Raw genomic sequence first — 22,502 nt, forward strand, 5'->3', positions numbered from 1 at the left:
GATGTGTCTTTAGTACAGCCAGGTTTCGCCCATCTCTCTCCAGGTCGTTTTGTTTTGTGTTGGGTTTTTTTTCTCCCATGTGAAACAAATTGTACTAGTACGAGTTCCATGGTTATCAGTAGCAGTATATTGTACTATTAAAGAGAGTTGAGCGTAATGCCAGACTGTGTTCGACAAACGTAAATGAAATTAAATGCATCCAATCCTAAGTACAAGTCAGTTGTGAAAAAATCTTAATCGTAAATGGTTAAAACAATTTGATTTTAAAACTGTTGAGAACCATTTAGTACTTGTTATAGACGTTGCTGTTGACCACTGAATTAACGTCACAAGATGCATACAATACATATCCATCCATCAATTATCTGCACAGCTTATCCTCAGTGGGGTAAAGGGCTAGTTGGAGCCCATTCCAATTATCCACGGGCGGTGGTCAGGAGATACCCTGAACTGGTTGCAAGCCAGTTGCAGAGCACACAGAGACAGACAACTGACTCGCTCGTTCACACCTAGGGACAATTTGGACCGCCCAACTAACCTGAAATGCATGTTTTTTGGATGTGGGAGGAAACCGGAGTGCCTGGGGGAAACCCACGCAAGCACGGGGATAACATGCAAACTCCACACAGGAAGGTTCGATCCGAGACGTCACAACTGTGCCACGGTCGGCTAACCAGTCAGCCGCTGTGCCCCCCACAATACATTTTTTTTTCCTTTAAATTAATTATTGTCAGATTAGGCAGCACGGCGGTGCAGTGGTTAGTGCGTGTGCGGCACAGTTCTGAGGTCATGAGATCAAACTTCCTGTGTGGAGTTTGCATGTTCTCCCCATGCATGCGTGAGTTTCCTCTGGGCACTCTGGTTTTCTCCCACATTCCCAAAACATGCATGTCAGGTTGATTGGCCAGTCCAAATTATCCCTAGTTGTGAATAAGCAATTGAATTGTCTGTCTCTGTGTGCCCTGCGACTGGCTGTCAACCAGTTCAGAGTGTCCCCTGCCCACTGCGCGAGGATGGCTGGGATTGGCTCCAGCACCCCTGCGACCCTACTGAGGATAAGCGGTCAAGAAAATGGATGGATGGATATTATCAGATTATTCTATGGCTGTTTCAATAATGGGTAAAATAGTTGTGGGTTACAGCCCTAATTCATACACTGCACGACATTGATAAGACGTCATATTGCACTCTACTGACCTTATCCCTATATTAACACTTTGGTGCGAGTCATTTTCACAGCGTGTTTACGTGCGTCTGTGGGAACCCTTTTTTTTTGTTTTTCCACTCGTCTCCCAAACCAGCAAACACAGACAACATTGTGCTCCCGGCAGCTGTGACCCGGCCGCATCTCCCGTCATCCCTCCGTGACGCAGACGCAGCCGCGCACCGCGACCGAAACCCGGCGAGCGTCGAATCCTCTCACCGCACAAAACACCGTTTATCGACAAGCCGGCATCTTCTGTCACGGCTAAAAGCGTCACGATTGCGCACGGAGATGCTGGGAAGCGCAGATGACAGAGGCACCTTAGCATGACGCCGCTCAGCCCCAATGAAAGGCCTCAATTAGCCCGGCCCGGAATAGAAGACAGATTAACAACAAAACGCAAACGCTTTTAATCAGCGTCTCGCTAACGTGCCATTACATGAAGTTGTCGAATTGCTGGTGAGACTTCAAACGAGTGAAATTGCGTCTCTGTTCACACGCCCCAACTGCTGCCCCACAAATGAAACAATGTGTCATCTCCTTATTTGAATTGTTGTTGTGATAGTTCTGGAGTGGGCAAACTTTTGGGGTCCCAGGCCACATTGCCCCGCCTACGAGTAAAAAAGGCAATGATTGATTGAATTTTTGTATATGTCAATACAGTCTTGCAGCTGTTGGCTGGGCAATGCATGAAGAAAAGGATAATTCAGATTCAGATTCAGATCTACTTTATTGTCATTCTAGTACACGTGTATACAGAACGAAATGTCGATGCATCTGACCCCCACAGTTTCCTTGAATGTACAGATATAAATAATGTTGTATTGTATTTTGGCTACGTATAGTATTTTACCATAGTTCCGATAGTGCAAGAAGAGTAGCTAACCAGATGCGCAAAATGGGCAGTCAGGTTAACAAGTCAGGGACACAGTAACATTAACACTGTAACAATAACGCTGTAATTACAATAGTGCAGAGAGCAATGTGCAAGGAGTGGCAAGCTATAAAAAAAACTGCCAGTAGTGCAAAAGTCAGATTAGCAGCCGTTTAGATTTAAGTTAACTATATGTTAGATTGACCATTTAACAGTCTAATGGCCAGGGGGACTAGACTATTGCGGAGCCTGGTGGTCCTGCACCGCACACTGCAGTACCTCTTCCCAGAGGCTAGCAGAGTGAACAGTCCATGATGGGGGTGAGAGGGGTCCCCGGTAATGTTTTTAGCATGGGATAGGCAGTGCTTCTGGCCAATGTCCTGAATGGAGGGAAGTGTAGTCCCGATTATTTTCTCTGCTGTCCTCGTTACCCTCCTAACACTACCCCAGTCGGTAGCGCTGCAGCCTCCACACCACACAGAGATACAGCTGGTCAGGATACTCTCTATGGTGCCCCTGTAGAATGTAATGAGGGAGGGTGGGGGCAGGTGGGCTCTCCTCATCCTCCGCAGGAAGTACAGGCGCTGCTGTGCCCTCTTAACCAGTGATGCAGTGTTTACGGACCAGGTGAGTTTGTTTGTAATGTGCACCCCTAGGAACTTGATACTGCTGACAACCTCCACAGCCTTGTTGTTGATGCAAAGTGGGGCATGGTTTGGCTGGTTTTTCCTAAAGTCGACAATGATCTCTTTAGTTTTGTCGACATTCAGGACCAGGCTGTTGTCCCTGCACCAGCCCACCAACTGCTCCACCTCCTCTCTGTAGGCCAGGTCGTTGTCATCCCTGATGAGGCCCACCACTGTTGTGTCGTCAGCATACTTCACGATGTGGTTTGTGGCGGACCTAGGGACGCAGTCGTGTGTCATCAAGGTGAACAGCAAGGGGCTTAGGACGCAGCCTTGGGGGGAGCCCGTGCTGAGGTAGATGACATCTGAACTGTTCTGACCTATCCGCACTGATTGGGGTCTGTCACAGAGGAAGTCCAGCAGCCAGTTACCTAATTTTTCTTACATATGACCTGAAGAGGGGTGGACGCCACCAGGCTGTACTTTCCAAGACACACAACAGGAAATGGTGCCCCTACGACCCTAGTGGTTAAGGGATCCAACCACTCACCCACCCACCATTTGCGAATTAATATGCATGTAGATATTTACATTTACATATTTATCATCTTGTGTGCCGCCAGCTGCAGCTCATTGACGCATTGGCTTCCCTTCTATTTAAGTTCAGTGCTTTCACTCACCCTTTGTCAGTCCTTCAACGAACTTTTGCACCCGCACGTCATGGGTTTAGACTCCAGTTTCCTGCTTGTGTTTCCTGTCCGGTATTGTTCCCGTCTCTTTTGTCCTGCTTAATATCGATCTCCAGTTTTGTTCCCATCTAGTTTGTCCTGTTTAATTTCGATATCCAGTTTTAATATCAATCCTGTCTGTCCCGTCCTGTCCTGTATCAACCCCATCTGTCCGATATCTGCTCGTGCAATTGGTATCGATCTCATCTGCCTCTGGCTTCCTGTCATTCCATTCCAGACTGCTGCCTTAACGTCTTCCGCCCAACGATCGCCGAATCACTGGCTTTTGGATTAACGTGCATGACTGCCCCATTTCCCGTAAAACAAAAGCTTGTGTGAGAAACGTCACGCATTTGGGTTCTCCTCCAGTTCCTGTTCTTGACAGAAACCAAACGTTTCAGAATATTTGTAAACAATCTGCATGATACAGCTTTAAGACATGATAAAAAACTTTTATTTTCAAAATGTTTCCTCTTGAATCAATCTTTGAACTAATATTGCACTGAAACCAATTCATTCAATCGTTTCTCAAAACTCATTTGCCAGCCTGAAATACGTGACATCATTCCGAAAAAGTATACACACGAAAGCATGACGCTAGAAAGCTAAAATTCTAGGCCATTTTGTTGGTAGGTCATAAGCTACAGATGTTGCTCCGCGATCCGGAAGATTAAGATAACTGTTATTCTACAGAGCAAAAGCACGATTGTACATACAGTAAACAAAGATAAATAACATTGAAATGGACCTATTTGCATGTTTTATCAAAAACAAGCAGCTACAAAAACTTTCATTTACATTTTTGAGAAGAAAATGTAGCCGACGGATGCTCAGTTTTCACAGAAAACTGAGAAAAACACGGCACAGCAAACTCATCGTTAATTTATCAATTTGGCAAAGGTCTGGTTAAAAGTGCCTTTTGAAGAATTTATCTTCAACGCATCTGTCTATCCATCCGTCTCTCCGTGGACATTCTCCATGTGTACTTTGAGGTAGTCGTTTCGTGTGAACTTCTTGTGGCAAAGCTGGCACTCGGCCATGGGCCGGTTGGGGTTGTGTGTTAGTTTGTGGCGACTGAGCATCTTCTTGAGGCTAAAGGACAGGTCACACACCTGCGAGATAACCAGAAGAATAAATGAAATGAAAACATCCAAAAGATGCTTACAAATACAATGCTAAAACTTGGCTTTGGCAAAACCCATCTAAATCACTGTATAAGGCACCCTGGATAATATGGCGCACCCCAAAAAATAAGTCAATATGTGTCACTGACCAAAACTGCAAAATATTGAATGCAACAGAAATTAAACCCGGCTAAAGGTTGTGAGAACACGTTACCACTAAACCACCATTGGAACAGATGACATACAAAAAGGCACTAGACCTCATATAATTATCACACTACTTTTACTCACACTGTCAGAAACACTGATTTGCTTTATGTTAAACAGTCATTCCACTACTTCACCTGTGAGTCAAAAACATTGCAGTTTCATTGGCATGATGACTGATTAATTTCACCTGTGCCCGCTTGATTGCCGCCAGCCACTGCTGGCTTTCTGATTGGTTCCCCGTCCTACTTAAGCTCAGTCCTTTCACTCGCCTGTTGTCAATCCGTCAGCGAACCTCTGTTTCTACAAGGCAAGCATTTTGACTCTGACTGCCGTCAGTCCCGCTTTATTCACCCGTTTTCCACCGTCCGTTCCTGATTTCCCGTTTGTCTCCGGGTACTACCTTTTTCTTGACCCCGACCAGGTTTTGATCTCCCGTCCCGGCTTAGGACTCGTTTTTGATCCCGGCCACATTTTGCTCTCCTGTCCGGCTATCGACCTGTTTTTCCGTCTACGACACTACGATCTCCCACTCCGGAAGATCCACTTCCGCATTCGGAGCACGCTCTGATTCTGTGAGCGGCTTGCTTCCCGCGTCCAGCGAGCACCGGATTGCGGGCGCTTCCTTTCCTCTATATCTCAATAAACTTGTGGTTAACGTTACGCATCTGGGTCCTAATTCCGTTCTGGTCGTGACATTAATATGTTTACGTATGTGAAACAGCTTGTACAGAATTTTGTTGAAATATTCCGCTTTCTCCATTCTCTAATATTCGTTGGCGAAGAAGTGGAGAGACTGTTTAACCTATCAGATTTAACTAGGCAAATCAGTGTTTCTGGCACCATGAGTAAAACTTAATGTGATAAAGACAAAAGGTCTAATGCCTTATCGTAAGTCACCTGTAACAATGGTGATTTAGTGAAAAACTGTCTGTGCTCTCGCCATCACTACTCGGATTCGATTCCCGTTGCATACAATATTTTGCAATTTTTGTCTACGATTTCATCGATTGATCAATCATTGCACAAATGTGGTAGTGTACCACAAAATCTCGAATGGTAACGCATAACTATACTGTATGCATTAGCAATCTTATCCACCAAATTATCTGGTGTTTAAAGCACACTTGTTTATAAGGTGCACTTTCAAATTGGGGTTTTTAGGTGCGCCTTATAGTCTAGAAATTAAGGTAATCTACAAACATCTGAAGTGACGGCAAAATTGGCCTTTCAGACTGAAAAGGCCGGATGCTAACGTTTCAATCTTAACAACCGCCTTGATTTGATCTTAACCTGCTTTATTTTGATGGGCTTCGCTTTCTGTTGACATTCTAGTATCAGAAGCATTTTTTGTGAATGCATGACTCTTATTTTAAAAGTTCTAAAGCGCTATGTTAGCTTCCATTTGCTTGTCATATGCTCTATATGCTCCATTTCGGAAAAAGGTTTTGTTCGAGGAATGCTAATTCCTCCCTGTGATTGTATCCCTGTGTTTACAGGGAATCAGGCCCTGGTGAGATCGCTATCATTTGTGGCTCAACCCAACATCTGGCATTGCTCCAGAGCATCACTCGAACATACAAACAAGCAAACATATGCACACAATCACGGATGACCCTTTCATGCTAGACACCTTAGGTATAATTCAAAATATGGGGCTAAATGCTATGCTAACAATTAGCATTCTAAAAACTTTCATGTGACAACAACTGAAATGTTTAAACCTACACAGAAAACACTGACCGTGAGCATACTAAGAACTGAAAGCTAAGTGGCATAACTTAAGATGCTAGCCGACCATTCACTTTTGTGAGATTTAGCGCTTATCGCCAACAAATATGCACGGAGGTGAAATGGCGGGATACTGACATCACACTGGAAAGGCTTTTCTCCTGTGTGCGTCCTCATGTGTTCGTCCAGGCCTCTTTTCTGACTGAAGGCCTTGTTGCACTCACTGCATTTGTATGGTTTCTCCTGCAATATATACACACTCAACATTACATAATGCACACATTGCGTTATTATTATTATGTTGTTATGATATGTTTTTATTATTAGGCATTACAACATCCATTGAAATCTATTATAATATGTCATATTAGACCACCAAAATTGCCAGGCATTGCAGGGCTGATAGAAGATGGGATTCGGCTACTTGGAGGAGTTGGTGGTTGGGAGATGCAGTACCCAATTTGGCCGCCTGGGGCGTAAGAGACCCCCGCGAAAGAAGACCATGTGAAAGCAGATGTTTATTGATTTTGTTGTTATTTATTGATGGGCTGTGACACGAAACCAAGCAAAAGAGACGCTTGGAGAGAAAAAGTACAACAGTGTACCTTTTAAAAAAATACACCTCCGCTGTTTCAAAGCCTTTAAGTCACATACAAACACACACTCACAAATCAAGATTTATAAAGCAGTTTAGAAGTTCAGAAGTCCAGATATGATCACATAATCTAAAGGAAGTCTGCACTTGGGGTTGCTGACCCGATTGGTGGGCAGATAAATATCAATATTAACGATACTTAGAGAGTACTTGGTACTTCATTGTAATTGCTTTATAAGGAAGATTTGAGCAATTGCCGCAAATTGAGAAGTATAAGATTTATAGACTTGATAGGTAAGCACTTACAGTACACATAAAAAGAAAGTTACTTTAACTTTAAATGCATGTACACAAAGAAACTTTTACTACATATTTTTTATTTTTTGCCTGTAGTAGTTTGCAGGTGTTTCCGTAGTGCAGTGGTTAGCACATTTGCCTAACACGTGAAAGGTTCCTGGTTCTTGGTCTCGAACCAAGGGGAAACATTTGTTGACCTAGAGAGGGGTGGGCGCCACCAGGCTGTACTTGCCCAAGACACATCACAGAAAATGGTGCTCTATGATCTCAGTGGTTAAGGGATTCACCCACCAACCAGAAGTGGAAGGACGAGCTGAAGTTGAAGTTATGAGCGGTCTTGAGAAGTCTCTAGTGGTAACCTCTGGGATTGCTCGTGAACTGGATTTTTGTTTCTGTACCAAAATTTGCATGTTTAGAGGTGCTGGTATATAGAAGTAACATTGTAGTAAGGATAAAGAGCGCCCACTCAGGCGGGAAAGAAATTCTCAAACTCACAGAAGATATTTGGTATCGTCACTATTGCCAGGGCGTGGCTCACCCACACCCTGATTGGACGGCACCGTTGGTCGTACTAGGCGCCCCTCGGTCGGCGTGGGTGCGATAACTAAGTCTATGGGCATGTTTTGAGGACAGTTGCCAGGGAAACAGGGTTGAATGCAGGAAGTTGTGGGCCTGGGAAAAAAACGCTATCTAGTGGGCTGGGCACGGCTGACACGGGAAACAAAAGGCGCTACGGGTTTGTGTTTGTGCTAATTCAAGGATGACCAGACTTTTTCTTCTTTAGGCGCCGTAGAGAAAATTCTAGGATTTAGAAAGGCCACGTTGGCCTGTTTACAACGTATCTTTCCTTACAATGTCTTAATTTCAATTTGTATTGATTGATAGGCCATCGATTGGTCTTTATCGGATCAAAGTTTTGCAGTGAATCTCATTCTCCTCACGTCAATCAGCAAAGGCCAAACAACAGACATGGGGAAGTTAGGCCCCATATAATTATAGTCTGTCCTGTTAATAAAAAAAACTGTGGATTAACAAGATCAAAATTCAGTTTTCAGAAATGTGAAAAACCTGCGCAGTGGTTAGCGCGTGTGCGGCACAGTTCTAAGGTCTTGGGAACCTCCTGTGTGGGTTCAAATCCAGCTACCAGACTTCCTGTGCGGAGTTTGTATGTTCTCCCCGTGCTTGCGTGGGTTTCCTCCGGGCACTCCGGTTTCCTCCCACATTCCAAAGACATGCATTTCAGGTGGATTGGCCGGTCCAAATTGTCCCTAGGTGTGAATGAGGCGCGAGTTGTCTGTCCCTGTGTGCCCTGCGATTGGCTGGCAACCAGTTCAGGGTGTCCCCTGCTCACTGCCCGATAATTGCTGGGATGGGCTCCAGCACCCCCGCGACCCTACTGTGGATAAGCGGTGCAGCTAATGAGATGAGGTGAGATGAGAAATTCCACACAACAGCACACATCTGTTTAAAAGCTCAAATGTACGAAAAAAACTAAATTTTGTGTTTGTACAAGCAGCACCGGCGGCACGGCAGCCGAGTGGTTAGTGCGTCCGCAGCACAGTTCTGAGGTCATGGGATCAAATCCAGCTACTAGCCTTCCTGTGCGGAGTTTGCATGTTCTCCCTGTGCTTGTATGGGTTTCCTCCGGGCAATCTGGCTTCCTCCCACAAACACCTGCATGTCACATTAATTGGCCGGCTACAATTGTCCCTAGGTATGAATTTGTGGGTGAGTTGTCTATCACTGTGTGCCCTGCGACTGGCTGGCAACCAGTTCAGGGTGTCCCCTGCCCACTGCTGGGATTAGCTCCAGGACCCACGTGACCCTACTCATAGCAGATAATGGATGAACAAGCACCAAATTTTAATCTGGAGGCTTAAACAGCCATACAAATGAAGTAATTCCTGTCAATTTCTTACATTATTAGCCAGCTGCACACCTAGCACCAACCACAGGGGGAAACTAAAAACTGCACCGTACCCCCACACACCTGATGCTGTTTTCAGCTACGCTGTTTCAGTTCATCTCCCTTCTGTTCACGTCACGTTTTTTTGAATCATGTGACCATTCAAGATTGCGATTACAAAGAAGAGAGCAGGTTTCCTACTGCGGTGAAATAAAACATGGATAAGGGCTGCGTCACGTAAAATGTGAACCAATACTGTGGAGAATAGTGCCAGATTGCGACACTCTCGTGTCTTTTTGTGTTGTTGTCATGGGTGGTTGGTACTTTAATAAACCAACTTGCATTCCCCTCTTATTGTTACTTAAAGATTAAAGGAAACTTCAGAAACCTGACACCAATGATACAGACAGAGAGGTGCAGCATGTTAGATGGATACATCTGTTCAATTCGGTTGTATGCATTGAGGACTAGCTGATGAAAAAGTTGAAATATCGTGATTACGTTGCAAATATGGAATAAAGTACTGTCAAACCTCCCGTTTTTCTCCTGTGATGTTTTAAATAGATAATGTTGGAAAAAAGACCAATTTCTCTTGAAGGGCATCGTAAATGTTTCACGTCGTCACCGCATTGTTTTATATTTAAAGTGCATGCATTGTGGAACGGTGGAGCTCGCTGTTTTCCTCGGTGCCGCCACAAAAAAAAACACACCGTATTTAAAGCTGCTGTGTTTAAAATGTAGCAAAAAAGTAGCTTCTTTTAGTCCCGAATTTACAATCCCAAAATATGTGTTATTGGTAGAAAGACTGAATCCCACAATTCATCGCTAGGCCGCAATCCATCGCCAGGCCACAGTTAGAGCACATTGATGGCATGGAATTTCTCTTGTCCACGAAAAGAAGGTTAAATGTGAAAGGTCAGGTAACACACATGAGTGCAGAACTTTTAGCATACCCACAATGCATCAGTGCGCATGACCTCGCTAACACGCAACATCTGTACCTGTTGACCTTCACCCCGCGCCAGCTGTTGAGCCGCCTGACCTCCGACCCCGAAGAAAAGGCCGAGCTTAGAGTGCTTGTTTGTTTACGGGGAATAAAAGCTCACTTCCGAGCTTGACGTCCTCATTTGTAACAGCACGTGCAAACAGGAAGTGCTGACTTTGTGCCTGTAGGGTTTAATATAGTAATTATTTTTATATCTATATAATAGATGTTATATTTTATCATATCAGTGCCTTGCAGTAAGGGGAGGCAGGTAAGGCTGTGCCTCACCTGCCAACATGTGAACATGAAATCAAAAATATTAAATCGAAGGTAACAAACTTTTTAGAAGCTAAGAGTGTCATGATTACCCAAGTGGAGCCACCTGGGGTAATCATGTGGCGCGCTGGAATGAGCTTCCTGATTGGTTAATGCTCCCTTTTTAAACGTGTTACGCGGAGAACTCTTTGTCGGAGGATTACCTTTTACCCCGTTTGACTCGCCTGATTTTCCTGTGTCTTTTTTTTACTTGTTTACCTGATTCTGCATGCCTCCGATCCGACCTGTTTCCGTTCCACGCTACGATCTTCTCTTCAGTCCCGGTAAACTCGACCTGCTTCCGTCCCGCGCTACGATTGGCTACGTGTCCCGAAGCTGTCTTCACGGCGTTGCTGCTGACGTTCGACGGTCATCGCGTCTCCCGCTAACCCTGTACGCTTCCCCAAATAAAAGACTTGTAACGAACGCTCTGGGGTCTCCTGCTCTGTTCTGGTCTCCCTGACAGAATCCTCCGACCAGAATGGACCCCGCGTTCGTGCATTTGCCCCCTGACCACTATGAAAGCCTGAATCAGCAGCGCAATTCCCCTTCAGAATGTGCAGTTCGGCAAGTCCTTTCCGACGTGGCAAAATTGGCTAAGGCACCTCCGGCCGTATGACTGCGCAATGACTCCCATGCCTGCCTGTTCGACTCCCATGCCTGCCTGTTCGACTCCCATGCCTGCCTGTTCGACTTCGACTCCGCTGCCTGCCCGCCCTGAGTCCGACTCTTCTGAATCCGACCCCCCTGAGTCCGACTCTTCTGAATCCGACCCCCCTGAGTCCGACTCTTCTGAATCTGCCCGCTCTGAGTCCGACTCTTCTGAGCCTGCCCGCCCTGAGTCCGTCTCTTCTGAATCCGACCCCCCTGAGTCCGTCTCTTCTGAATCCGACCCCCCTGAGTCCGACTCTTCTGAATCCGACCCCCCTGAGTCCGACTCTTCTGAGTTGACTCTCCTGATTTTCCTGTGTTACCCTGTGACGTGCCGTGGGTTTATTTTTTTTTCCTGGGGAACTTCTGGAGCCGTTCCTTGAGGGGGGGGTTCTGTCATGATTACCCAAGTGGAGCCACCTGGGGTAATCATGTGGCGCGCTGGAATGTGCTTCCTGATTGGTTAATGCTCCCTTTTTAAACGTGTTACGCGGAGAACTCTTTGTCGGAGGATTACCTTTTACCCCGTTTGACTCGCCTGATTTTCCTGTGTCTTTTTTTTACTTGTTTACCTGATTCTGCATGCCTCCGATCCGACCTGTTTCCGTTCCACGCTACGATCTTCTTTTCAGTCCCGGTAAACTCGACCTGCTTCCGTCCCACGCTACGATTGGCTACGTGTCCCGAAGCTGTCTTCACGGCGTTGCTGCTGACGTTCGACGGTCATCGCGTCTCCCGCTAACCCTGTACGCTTCCCCAAATAAAAGACTTGTAACGAACGCTCTGGGGTCTCCTGCTCTGTTCTGGTCTCCCTGACAAAGAGCTACTTTTTTGTGATTGATTAGCGCGAGGGGCTACCAGGTTGATATGCATTTTAAAAACTAGTAGTAACTATGTTGTTACCATGTTGTTACTATGTTACTATCAAGTTCCCATTTACTAAATCCCATTTAGAGGTTTTATCAAGAATGTATCTTGTATGTAAAAACGCTAACCTTAGAAAATGACCATATAGAAAAATACCTGTAAATCTTTTCAGTGTTTATATTTGGATATTTTCTAGAAATTCACAATGACTAATCGCTGCTGAGCGTTTTTTCAGAAAACGTATCACGGGCTACTCGGCTGTTTTTAATTTGGGGATTTTCTTTTTGAAACTGCATATTTAAATTTTCACATAATATTACGAATATTGTTAATACAATTAGTACGTACATGTTACTGTGCCGAGCGTCTGCAAATGCAGAGTGAGGCAAACAATTCTCTTGATTATCAGGTTATCAGTGAATCAATCCATCTAGTATTTTTTTTCTCGTTCCACTTGCTTTTATTTAAATGGAGGAGCGCATAGACTTTATAAGTTAATGTAAGACAATACACGTTTTTTTTCTACGCTCCAGTTCATGAATTGCTTTCCGATCAATTTACGAATAGGATGTCGGTCCATTTTTATGTAAATCTGTCTGCGCCTCACCAGACACGGACTTATAATGTATTTCTAAAATTCTACCAGGTAAATGCTTATTTTAAGAGGTTTATTTCTTCCCATTTGACTGGATCCAGGCAAAACCTTATAGTTTTGTTTGGCCTGAACACACCGGCGGTTTGTTTTTACTGCGAGCAGCGTGCGGTCACGCAGCTTCTCATTACACACGGAAGTGTCCTTTCGAGGCCGCTTTAAACACACGCGGCGGCGTGCGCTCGTCTTTCATTGAGGTTGCTGCAGGTCACCGTTGAAATCAAACAAAAACATTCCCTCTGGACGATTCCCCCGTTGACCCGCCGGGGCACCTTTTGATAGAAGCGCTGCAGAGCTGCCAAAGCCACGCGACCGGTTTAGAAAAAACTTTATTAAAAAGCTCCTCAGAACCGCGGCTGTTAAAATGTGTTTTATTATGACTTGCTGTTGATGTGGTTTTTGGTTCGAAAACACAGGACAAAGCCTGACCCTGATAAATATAAACATGGGAAAAAATATGAGAGGCCTTTTGAGAAGTAAATCATACTTGTTCTCGTATATAATATTTTACTCTCTCACATGCACAACTAAACGCTCATACAGACACAGTGATACCCATACACAAACACTACTGTACTCTTTCAGACATACTACTACACTACTATACTCTCTCAGGGTACGACTATACTCTCACTTAGGGGTGAGGTGATCACAACACTAGGTGTGAGAAACCTCTATAGTAGTAGCAATTTGAATGGTTTGGGATAAAGAAAAGTAGGTTGGCTGAAAGAGTATAATAATGTGATTAAGAGTCTATAGTAGTGTGGATATGAGTATAGTAATGTTAGTGTGAAAGCATATTGTAGTAGTGTTTGTAAGAGTATAGTAGTGTGTGTAAGAGTATAGTAGTGTGAGTATGAGGATACAATGGTATGCGTGAGAGAGTGTAGTAGTGTGTATGAGATTATAGTAGAGTTGTATGACTGTATGAGAGTGTAGTTGTGCATGTGTGAGAGAAAGATGATGTATGCGAGAGTAAGTATGATTTACTTCTTAAACAACCTCCCATAAAAAATAACTGGAACTCATTCAAAATCACGGACGAATTTCGCTTGCTCAGCAACAGAAATTTACGTTCACACGCCCGAATGAAAAGTTCACAGTTGCCTTGTTGAGTCCAGTGTTTACAAAAAAGTGTAAACACAGGCTTCTTTTAAGCAAGTCAACATAAAGATGACGAGTCTGGCTACTTTCCCAAGCTTGTATATACTGCACCCGTTTATATAAATGTGACCTATATATACATATATACGTATAATAGTGAGGTTTTTGTCATGGAAGACAGGCCTGTGAAGATAAAAGCTAAACACATACAGTGTAAGTGGCTTCCCATGTGTATTTATTCACAGGCTACATCTTGTGGCTCAGAGGAAGCTTTATTGGGGGTAAATGTGCGGTGAGTCATTTAGCGTGAATCACGAAGAGTAGCCGGACGGCAGGTCGCAGGGAGGACACAAGACAACCGTTTTTGGGGGAAACTGATTTCCTGCCAAGCTCAAAAACTCTTTTCTTACTATAACCATCAACAAAAACAAAACAATTGACACTTTAACAGGTGTAAATAAATGTATTCTGTTTTTATTAATGGACACTTCCAAAGGAGATTGCATAGTCGTTATTTTTATTATTGTACGTCACTGTTTTTCGTTGTTTTAACTATTATGAACTGTTTACATCAATATCAATATTAGCCAAACATGTTGCTGTTCTTTGATTTTTCGCACATATCTATGGAAGATCAGCATTTGTAACCTAGGAGATTAGATGGAAATAGACGAGGGCTTTTGGAATAGGTTGGAATTTCTTATCTAAGGGTTTGTTTCGCTCTTGTTCTCATTGCGAGTATAAAATCAATTGATGTCTTCTCTCCTTATTTTGAGTATCTACTAAGCTGTAAACTTATCAAATGTGTTGAACTAAATTGAAGTGTTTGGGGGAAAAAGCTTTAAATTATTAATTTTAACAGATACTGATTTTCCTGAAAAGCTTACATAAATGGAAGACGTCATAAACCCCCCAAAAATAAATAAATGAAAAAAATAATAATAATAATGTTCTAAATTGTGTTTAGAAAGACACTGTATACGGTGAAAAGAATCACACAAAATATGATTCAATTTCTATGTTTACTTGGTACAGGGGTACTAGCTTCCTCATACATCGCCAACATTTTTCCATCCATTCTTACAAGGTTAGCGTCTTTGGACACCTTGATGCCATTAATGTAACTCCTCATAATATAACTCAGACCTTTTTCTACTGATTGGAGCTAATCGCGCATAATCTGGACGATATTATACGGCAATAGGAATATCGACTAAAGAGTCGATCGCTGTTGTATTTGCTTCATTTGTGATAGATGGATACCATAACTATGGTGAGTGTGGTTTGGCACTCTCTGTTGGATCTATGAATCATTCTGGATGCCTGTAATCTACATTATGAGTGCCCCTGACACACCGTCTAACCATTTTGATATAAAACACTGTCCAAGCTTGTGGATCACATGTGCATTGTTTGTAATACTAAGATTGCCGACCTAAATCAGCAGCCACGGGGTGTCGTCCGCCTCAAATTCTAATAGGCTGGGCTGAAAACAAGATTTCGGATGTGTGAGTTAATTTTGAGACCACTGATCAAAATTATATTTTTGTTGATTTTCCTGAACAGCATACATACACGGAAGACATTTTTTAAATCATTATGCCCTCACTTGGCCCCGCCCGTTTGGCGCCAGCTGCGGCTCGTTGCCTGATTGGCTTCCCTTCTATCTATGCTTAGTGCTCTCACTCACCCCTTGTCAGTCCATCAACGAACCTCTGCACCCGCAAGACATGTGTTTTGACTCTGTCCGGTATCCTGCTTGTGAATCGATCCCGTCTATCTCCTCCTGTTTGATGTCTGACTCAAGTCCCCAGTGTCTGGTTTCGATCCCGTCTGTCTCGTCCTGTCTGATATCTGACTCCATTCTCCAGTACCGGGTATCGATCCCGTCTATCTCGTCCTGTTTGATATCTTGCTACAGTCTCCGGTATCGATTCCGCCTGTCTCGTCCTGTCCGATATCCTGCGCCAGTCTCCAGTATGGATCCCGTCTGTCTTGTCCTGTCTGATATCTTACTCTAGTCTCCAGTATCCGGTATCGATCCAGTCTGTCTCGTCCTCTCTGATATTTGACTCCAGTCTCCAGTATCTGGTATCGATTTCGTCAGCCTCTGGCTTCCTGTTTTTCCACGCCGGACTTCTGTCTTACTTCTTCCGCCCACGGATTGCCGAATCACTGGCGTTTGTGTTCACGTGCATGACTGCCCCATTTCCGTAAAATAAAGCTAGTGTGAAAATGTTACGCATCTGGGTCCTCCTCCTGTTCTGGTTCTGACACTACCCTCCAAAATAAATACTAGGAACAAGGTTATACATTTTCTAAAGACATATTGTTGAAAAAGAACATTAGTAGAAGGTTGTATTTACTGGTTTCCATGGAGATCTCAAATGTTTTGCCAAAACCTTACGGCAGATTTTCCAAGTCCATGGACTTCCACCATCCAAGATCAAATCACTAAACTAGTTAGAGTCAAGGATTTGCCCATACGTTTGGCTCTTAATTCTACCAACACTTTTGTAGTGAGTAATGCGATGAGATGTCGGCCGATTGAACTGGCGCATTTAGAAAACAAAAGTATAAGCATGCAAAAGGATAGAGAGGAAGGTGCAAGACTTACTCGGGTGTGTGTGCGGATGTGCATCTTCAGGCCGTCGTTCTTGCTGAAGGCTTTGTCGCAGTATGGGCACTGGTAGGGACGCTCTCCTGTGGGATCAGATCGACACATTTAGACGAGTAATCAACTTTGAAAAAAGAGCAGTTTGCACCCGATATCCACTTCCCATTTGGCAAAAATGTTTCCTTCCGTGGCTTATTCTTTTATTTTAATGGCGGCACACGGGAGAATGGCGAGCTGCTCATTTTCACGACACATGCGCTCTAGATACAAAACACTACGATGATGTCTGGAAACATTTATGATGTCCTTTGAGAAAAGTCAGTCCATGTTTTCACTATATTAGTGATACAGTAAGGGTGAAACAGGAGGTTTGATCATACTTTATTAAATATTTACAACATACTCATGATATTTCAACTTTTTCACTCACAAATCAAGTCCTCAATTTATACATGCGGATTGAACAGGAGTGGAAGTTATCTTTAAAAAAAAACAAACAAAAAAAAAAAAACCTAAAATTCTCTTTCCGTATCTTCTGCATTATTGTCAGGTTGATGAAACTTTCTTTAACCTACGAGGAACAATAACAAGTAAATGCACTTTGGTATGCCACCGCGGAAACAACCAATGACAACTGCTCAAAAAGACGCTTTTTGTTGCAATCTTGCACTATTCTCCACAGTACGGTTTCCCTGGTGCTGTGGCTGACGTTTTACACAACACAGCCCCCATTTGCGGTTTCTTTTGGCGCAGTAGTAATTCTAGGCTCATTTTGTAATCGCCATCTTTAAAGGTCACATGGTCTGAAAAACGTGACATAAACGACTGGGTGCAGAACTGAAATTAACGCGGTCAAGTGTGCAGGGTCACGGCACCATTGCTGGCCTTCAGCCAAAGGCATCAACACCAAATTCCCCGGACAAGGTTTGCATCGGGCTTGAAATGTAAGAAAAGGACAAAAATTTTGTCATTTTTATGGTTGTTTAATCCTGAGTCTCATATGTTTTAGAAGCATTGTAAATGTAAATAAATAAATCACAATTAGAAGCAGGAATGGCTTTGATCACATATTTGTCCACAACTTCCTGTATCCGGCAAATGGCGAATGAGTGTGTGTGGGTGGACCCACGAAGTGAGTAGGCGTAGTGAAATAGTAAATGGGCAGTTAACTGTTAAATATAGCTTATTCCTTTAAAAAGAGATGAATAAGTCCCATTGTCACGTGGGATTGTCATGACAGAGAGGGATGACGTTTTGTGCACATCCACAGGAAAATGGTCACCATTGGTGACACTGTGCTGAAAGTTCTTGTAAACTCCATGCATTGTCCATGTTCAGTGTTCTTGCAATACAATTTTATTTTACAAGCAAAGTGCCCTTGTGTTTATGGAAAACATTGTTTATCTAGTGGAAGTAATACAAAGGCTTGAAAAAAACCTCAAAGTGTATGTTCTGCTTGTAAAGTTCCTTTAAAAGAACACAGTTTTTCTCACGAGTATTTTTCTGAAACGTAATAATGTTCCACTGTTGTTGACAAAACAATTGTAAAACATAGTTTATTTCTATTAAAAGACGAGGGTTCACGCTTTCTAAAAAACAACATTTTCCATAGGCCTTCAAAATTTAGTCAACATGGCAAAAGATTCCGCTCTGCAGTCCAAAATATACGGTACTTTCTGATGGCCTAGCAGCACATAAAGACAAACAGCAGAACATGCGTCTTACATCAGGTAATCATGAAACAGCTGCTTGGACTGTGCGCCTGCTTTATCTCTGTGTGATCTCTAGAGCGGACTTGACTTAGCTACCGGCAGATCGTAAGTGTTTGCTTTCCAAGCCACGCGAACTCTGCTGCCCAACGAGCGTTTGTCTTGGCCGGGAGATAACGTCCTGGATGCAAGTCCTCGAGCAAAGGCGGGCACATGAAAAGCTTCACTGGCCAGGAAAAAAACCGAGAATCCCTCCCTGAATGATCCCCATCTGAGCGTGCCGCCGAATGATGACAAAGGGTAAGTGACAAGCTGTCAGTCAAAGGCTGCACAGACACATGGATCTATTTTAGCGCATGCTTGATCCAGTTGCACCACATTTGATTGCTGATCTTTCCAAAAAAGAAGCATGAGGTCACTATTTATGAGCCATGAAAACATTTTGACAAGATCCACACAAAATGATACAGAATTCGCATTTTTTATTGCATTGTGAAGATTGAACGCACTGAAGCGAGTCAACCACATGTAACACTTAGGTATCACATAACCCATAAAAAATTCTAAATGTCAGTAACATTTTAATGGTTTATCTCTGTAGCGAATGTCAGACGATGGTGGAAGATACATTTTTCATATGCCTCTTACAGGTTAATTTTCGCAAAGACAAGCGATTTCCTCATTCGAGGTTAATTATCTGCATTCGCTGGAGGACGTGGCATGCGAGTGCTCCCAATAAAAATGAAGGCATCCTGGGGAAAACCATTTGTAATGGGTTATTGCCTTTCTCTCAGCGAAGCAGACATGAAGCCTCGAAGATGATGGCAATGTTGTAAAATATCGCTTCCATGGCTTCATTAAAATCCAATTAGGAAGTGTTGACTTTGTATACATACGGTTAGCAAAACAACTATATGCCACTCTGTTTTTCATTCTGCTTAACTGTCATTCAGGTTAAAATATATTATCTATTATATTAAGTAAGGTCTAGAAATCTGGAAGAAACCCACAAAGGCACAGGGACAACATGCAAACACTGCACGGAACGGCTGCGGTAGCTGGAATTGAACCCTGGACCTCTGCAATGCATTTTAAAAATACATATATTCATCCCACATTTTGTATAAAACAAAACCTTGCCTTTCTTAAATTCAAATTCTAAATCATAAAATTAAATTAAACAATGGCCCGCTGCGAAATAAAGAAGAAGTTCATAAACTATGTTTACTTATGAAATAAAAAAAATGGTACTTAGAATAAATAAAATTGTCTAATATTGTAGATGTTAGATAAGAAAACTACTCAAAAGGACATTTTTTATTATCTAGCACCCACTAGTTTTACAAAGAAAATCAGTTTATTAAAAAACAATATTTGATGATAAATAACTTCAGTGTCCTGCAACAACTCTTTGGTGGCACTTGGGCACAGTACCCTTGACTATGTCGCAAGGGTCTTCTGTCAGTTGGGCGATATTGAGTCTTTTCTTGGGAGGCTAGATATCCTTGAGTTGCCTAGCTTGTGGTACCCGTGTCTAGCTCCCTCTTAGATTCCCAAGGACAGACAATGGACCTAACCTTAGATCTACCACAACGGAGGAACCATAGCTATCCCAATTGGGTTGCGATTGTGTGTCAAAAGCTTTCAGATATATTTCTGGATTGCGAACCTTCGTGGTCTAGGTCAGCTGCAAGTTCACCCATTAAGCCTCCGTTCACGGAATAAGGACAACATCGTTCAGCTCGCATGTAAAAAACATTCTATTGCGGCTGGTGGGTGAATCTGTAGCCAACCGCTTTTTAGGAGCGTCTTTGATTAGCTGCATGTGCTCTTTTCATAATGAGAATAGGCTTTCCTTAAAAAAAATTTGATTTCAAACAAACAAACAAACAACTGTGTGGCGTGTCTTGGATGCCACCTTGCAAGCTACAGTTAATCCAACAGGTGAGGGAGCTCATTCTGGCTTTTGCATAGCAATTCAACAGAAGATGGAAGATGACGGATTTTACCACCAACTTGTTTTTAGCGATGAGGCGACTTTAAGCGTAGATGGTAACGTTGACAAGCATAACACTTGCATAAGTCGAATAAAAGAAGCTGTTGCAATCATTGACAAGGCAATGCTGAGATGTGTTTGGTAAATATTTGTCAGCTTGATGTGTGTTGTGAGACCAATGGTGCTCACAATAGTTTCTGAGATATTCAATGTCCAGGACTTTTGGAACTTCCTTTATATAATATTTAATGAATTAAATAAAATAAAATAAACATATTTTGTTAAGGACCGGATAGTTAGGTCATTGTGCTAGTAGGAAACAGTCTTATAGCGGACGAATGCCAACACGCTGGGCATGGCCGTCTGCGTTGCACATTAGCGGACAATGGCCAATTTTTGGGATGGCCGTCATCCAAAGCTGCGACGTACACTGGCAAAGTGTGCCACACCGCTACTTGCACGCTAATGCCTTCCCCAGGACTCAACCTGAAACCTCACGCGCTCGCACGCTACACGAAGCATTGGGTTTACTTACTTTCAAAACACATCTGGCTTTTGCATTTTTCTGTTTGTTGACAACAACAAAAAGCTGTCGGACGGAAAATGCACCGGTCACTACAGGACACAAGGTCAGCCGACATCAACCAATGTTTGCGTTTTGAGGTGGGGTTGCGTGTTTAACTCTATTGTGGCACACCATGGCTCTTTTGAAACGCTTTGGTGGGGAATCTTGCTAACCTTGAAGCTTTTATGATATTTGAGTGAAAAGACAGACCTTGTGGAACGGTTGAAAATAGACCACAGCAAAATCGGATACAAGCTGCGGTTTTTATAGTATAGAATTTCTTCGCATCTATTGGGTGTGCTGTTCACTTGAAACTGTATCAGTTGTTAGCTTGGTTGCGAACCAAAACAGGGAAAAAAAAACTATTTGTGAGGGGAGAAAATGTTGAATGGGACAAACGCTTTAGGAAAATACATTGTCCTTTGTAAATTAGTGGAAATATAGCACAGAAGTTAGACATAAAAACATATATACTACATACATATATAAACATATATTTATTCTTTACACGGTCTATGATTTTTCATTACGAGCGGGGGCAATTTGATATTTTCAGTCGGAAGTAACAACTGGGGCCGCTCTCTGTAACTGTGTTGCCTTTCACCAGCGAGGCAGAAGTAAACGTAAGGGGAAACCTGCACTTATACTCCAGATTGGGCCAGATTGCTCAGGGATTACGAGGAGGCGGCGGCGGCTTTACGAGTGCCGTGACGCTAACTGATTTAGCATGTGCTGAAACGGTACACCGTCTATTTGACCCCTGGGCATCTAGACGCAACAAATCTCTCGCCCACCACATTCTCCTCTTCTGGCAGTCTTCTGGCAATGCATCAGTTTTGTGTCCAGTTTTACCACAAAATGAGATGGAAAATAACCTTGAAGTATGTATATACTAATTATCTTATAAAAAGGTTTTTATTTTAAGTCAAGTCAAGTCACATTTATTTATATAGCCGTTAATCACAAAAATGTCTCAAAGGACTGCACAGGATTACAATTACACAAGTACCTGATCATGCGGGCAAGGAACAACTCAAAACCTCAGCGTGAGGAAAAAGAGAAACCTTGAGAAGGAACCTCACAAGTGGTAATCCCCCTTTCAGGATGACCAGGGTGAATTAGGTTTAGCATTACAGTAGTTATGATTTAACAACTCCGCTAGTATAGGTTAGTTATAGGTTACGTCATGGGTGGGAAAGCTAAAAGGAGAAAAATAATTTTTTGAATTGATCCAATTTTTGAATCTACCGATACAGAGTCTCAAATCCAATACCTCGGCAATACATGAATAAAAAAATGAAATGAAGCCTAATCCATACAGATGTATTCACGAAGAAATATGCATGCAGACATCTGTAGTTACAGCTCATATTCTCTTATATTTGTTTATAAATAGACCATTAGTTCAAATTGGTATCAAATTGGTATCAAATCACTCAGAATTAAAGTATTATAAGTCGTTTTAGGGGAATACATTTGCATTGAATACCTAAATATGCAATAGGTAAAGCTAAAAAAAAATGTAAATGAAGTATGATAAATGTCTTTATACAAATTATTAAAAAAAATACCATGTACAGAAAAATACATCCAGCTATTGGTACATTGGCCTTGAGAGCAGTACAGAGAAAGGGACACCGGGGACAAGAGTGGCACGGTTTAATTTGGGTTACTTCTTTGACTGTTAAACATATATAATAATAGTTCTCAAATTTTTGTTTCGCGGGCCGGATTAAAAAACCTGACGGA

The 22,502-nt window shown here is 42.8% G+C and overlaps 1 protein-coding gene across 3 annotated transcripts in view; it reads right to left on the bottom strand.

The window, feature by feature from the left end:
* Window positions 1–3,911: 3,911 nt before the first annotated feature.
* The window catches only part of prdm5 (PR domain containing 5), a 60,056-nt gene continuing 41,465 nt past the window's right edge, over window positions 3,912–22,502 (bottom strand). For all 3 annotated transcript variants that reach the window (XM_088349762.1, XM_088349764.1, XM_088349763.1), the window contains 3 exons: window positions 16,484–16,569; window positions 6,633–6,737; window positions 3,912–4,544 (listed from right to left, as the gene is read on the bottom strand). In XM_088349762.1, the coding sequence (XP_088205888.1) occupies window positions 4,380–4,544; window positions 6,633–6,737; window positions 16,484–16,569 (356 nt within the window). In that variant the 3' untranslated portion in view covers window positions 3,912–4,379. The remainder of the gene's footprint in view (window positions 4,545–6,632; window positions 6,738–16,483; window positions 16,570–22,502) is intronic.

The sequence above is a fragment of the Urocampus carinirostris genome, chromosome 12 (genome assembly GCF_059441175.1).
Source record: "Urocampus carinirostris isolate Australia breed hairy pipefish chromosome 12, RoL_Ucar_1.0, whole genome shotgun sequence".
In the NCBI taxonomy this organism is placed as follows: Eukaryota; Metazoa; Chordata; class Actinopteri; order Syngnathiformes; family Syngnathidae; genus Urocampus; species Urocampus carinirostris.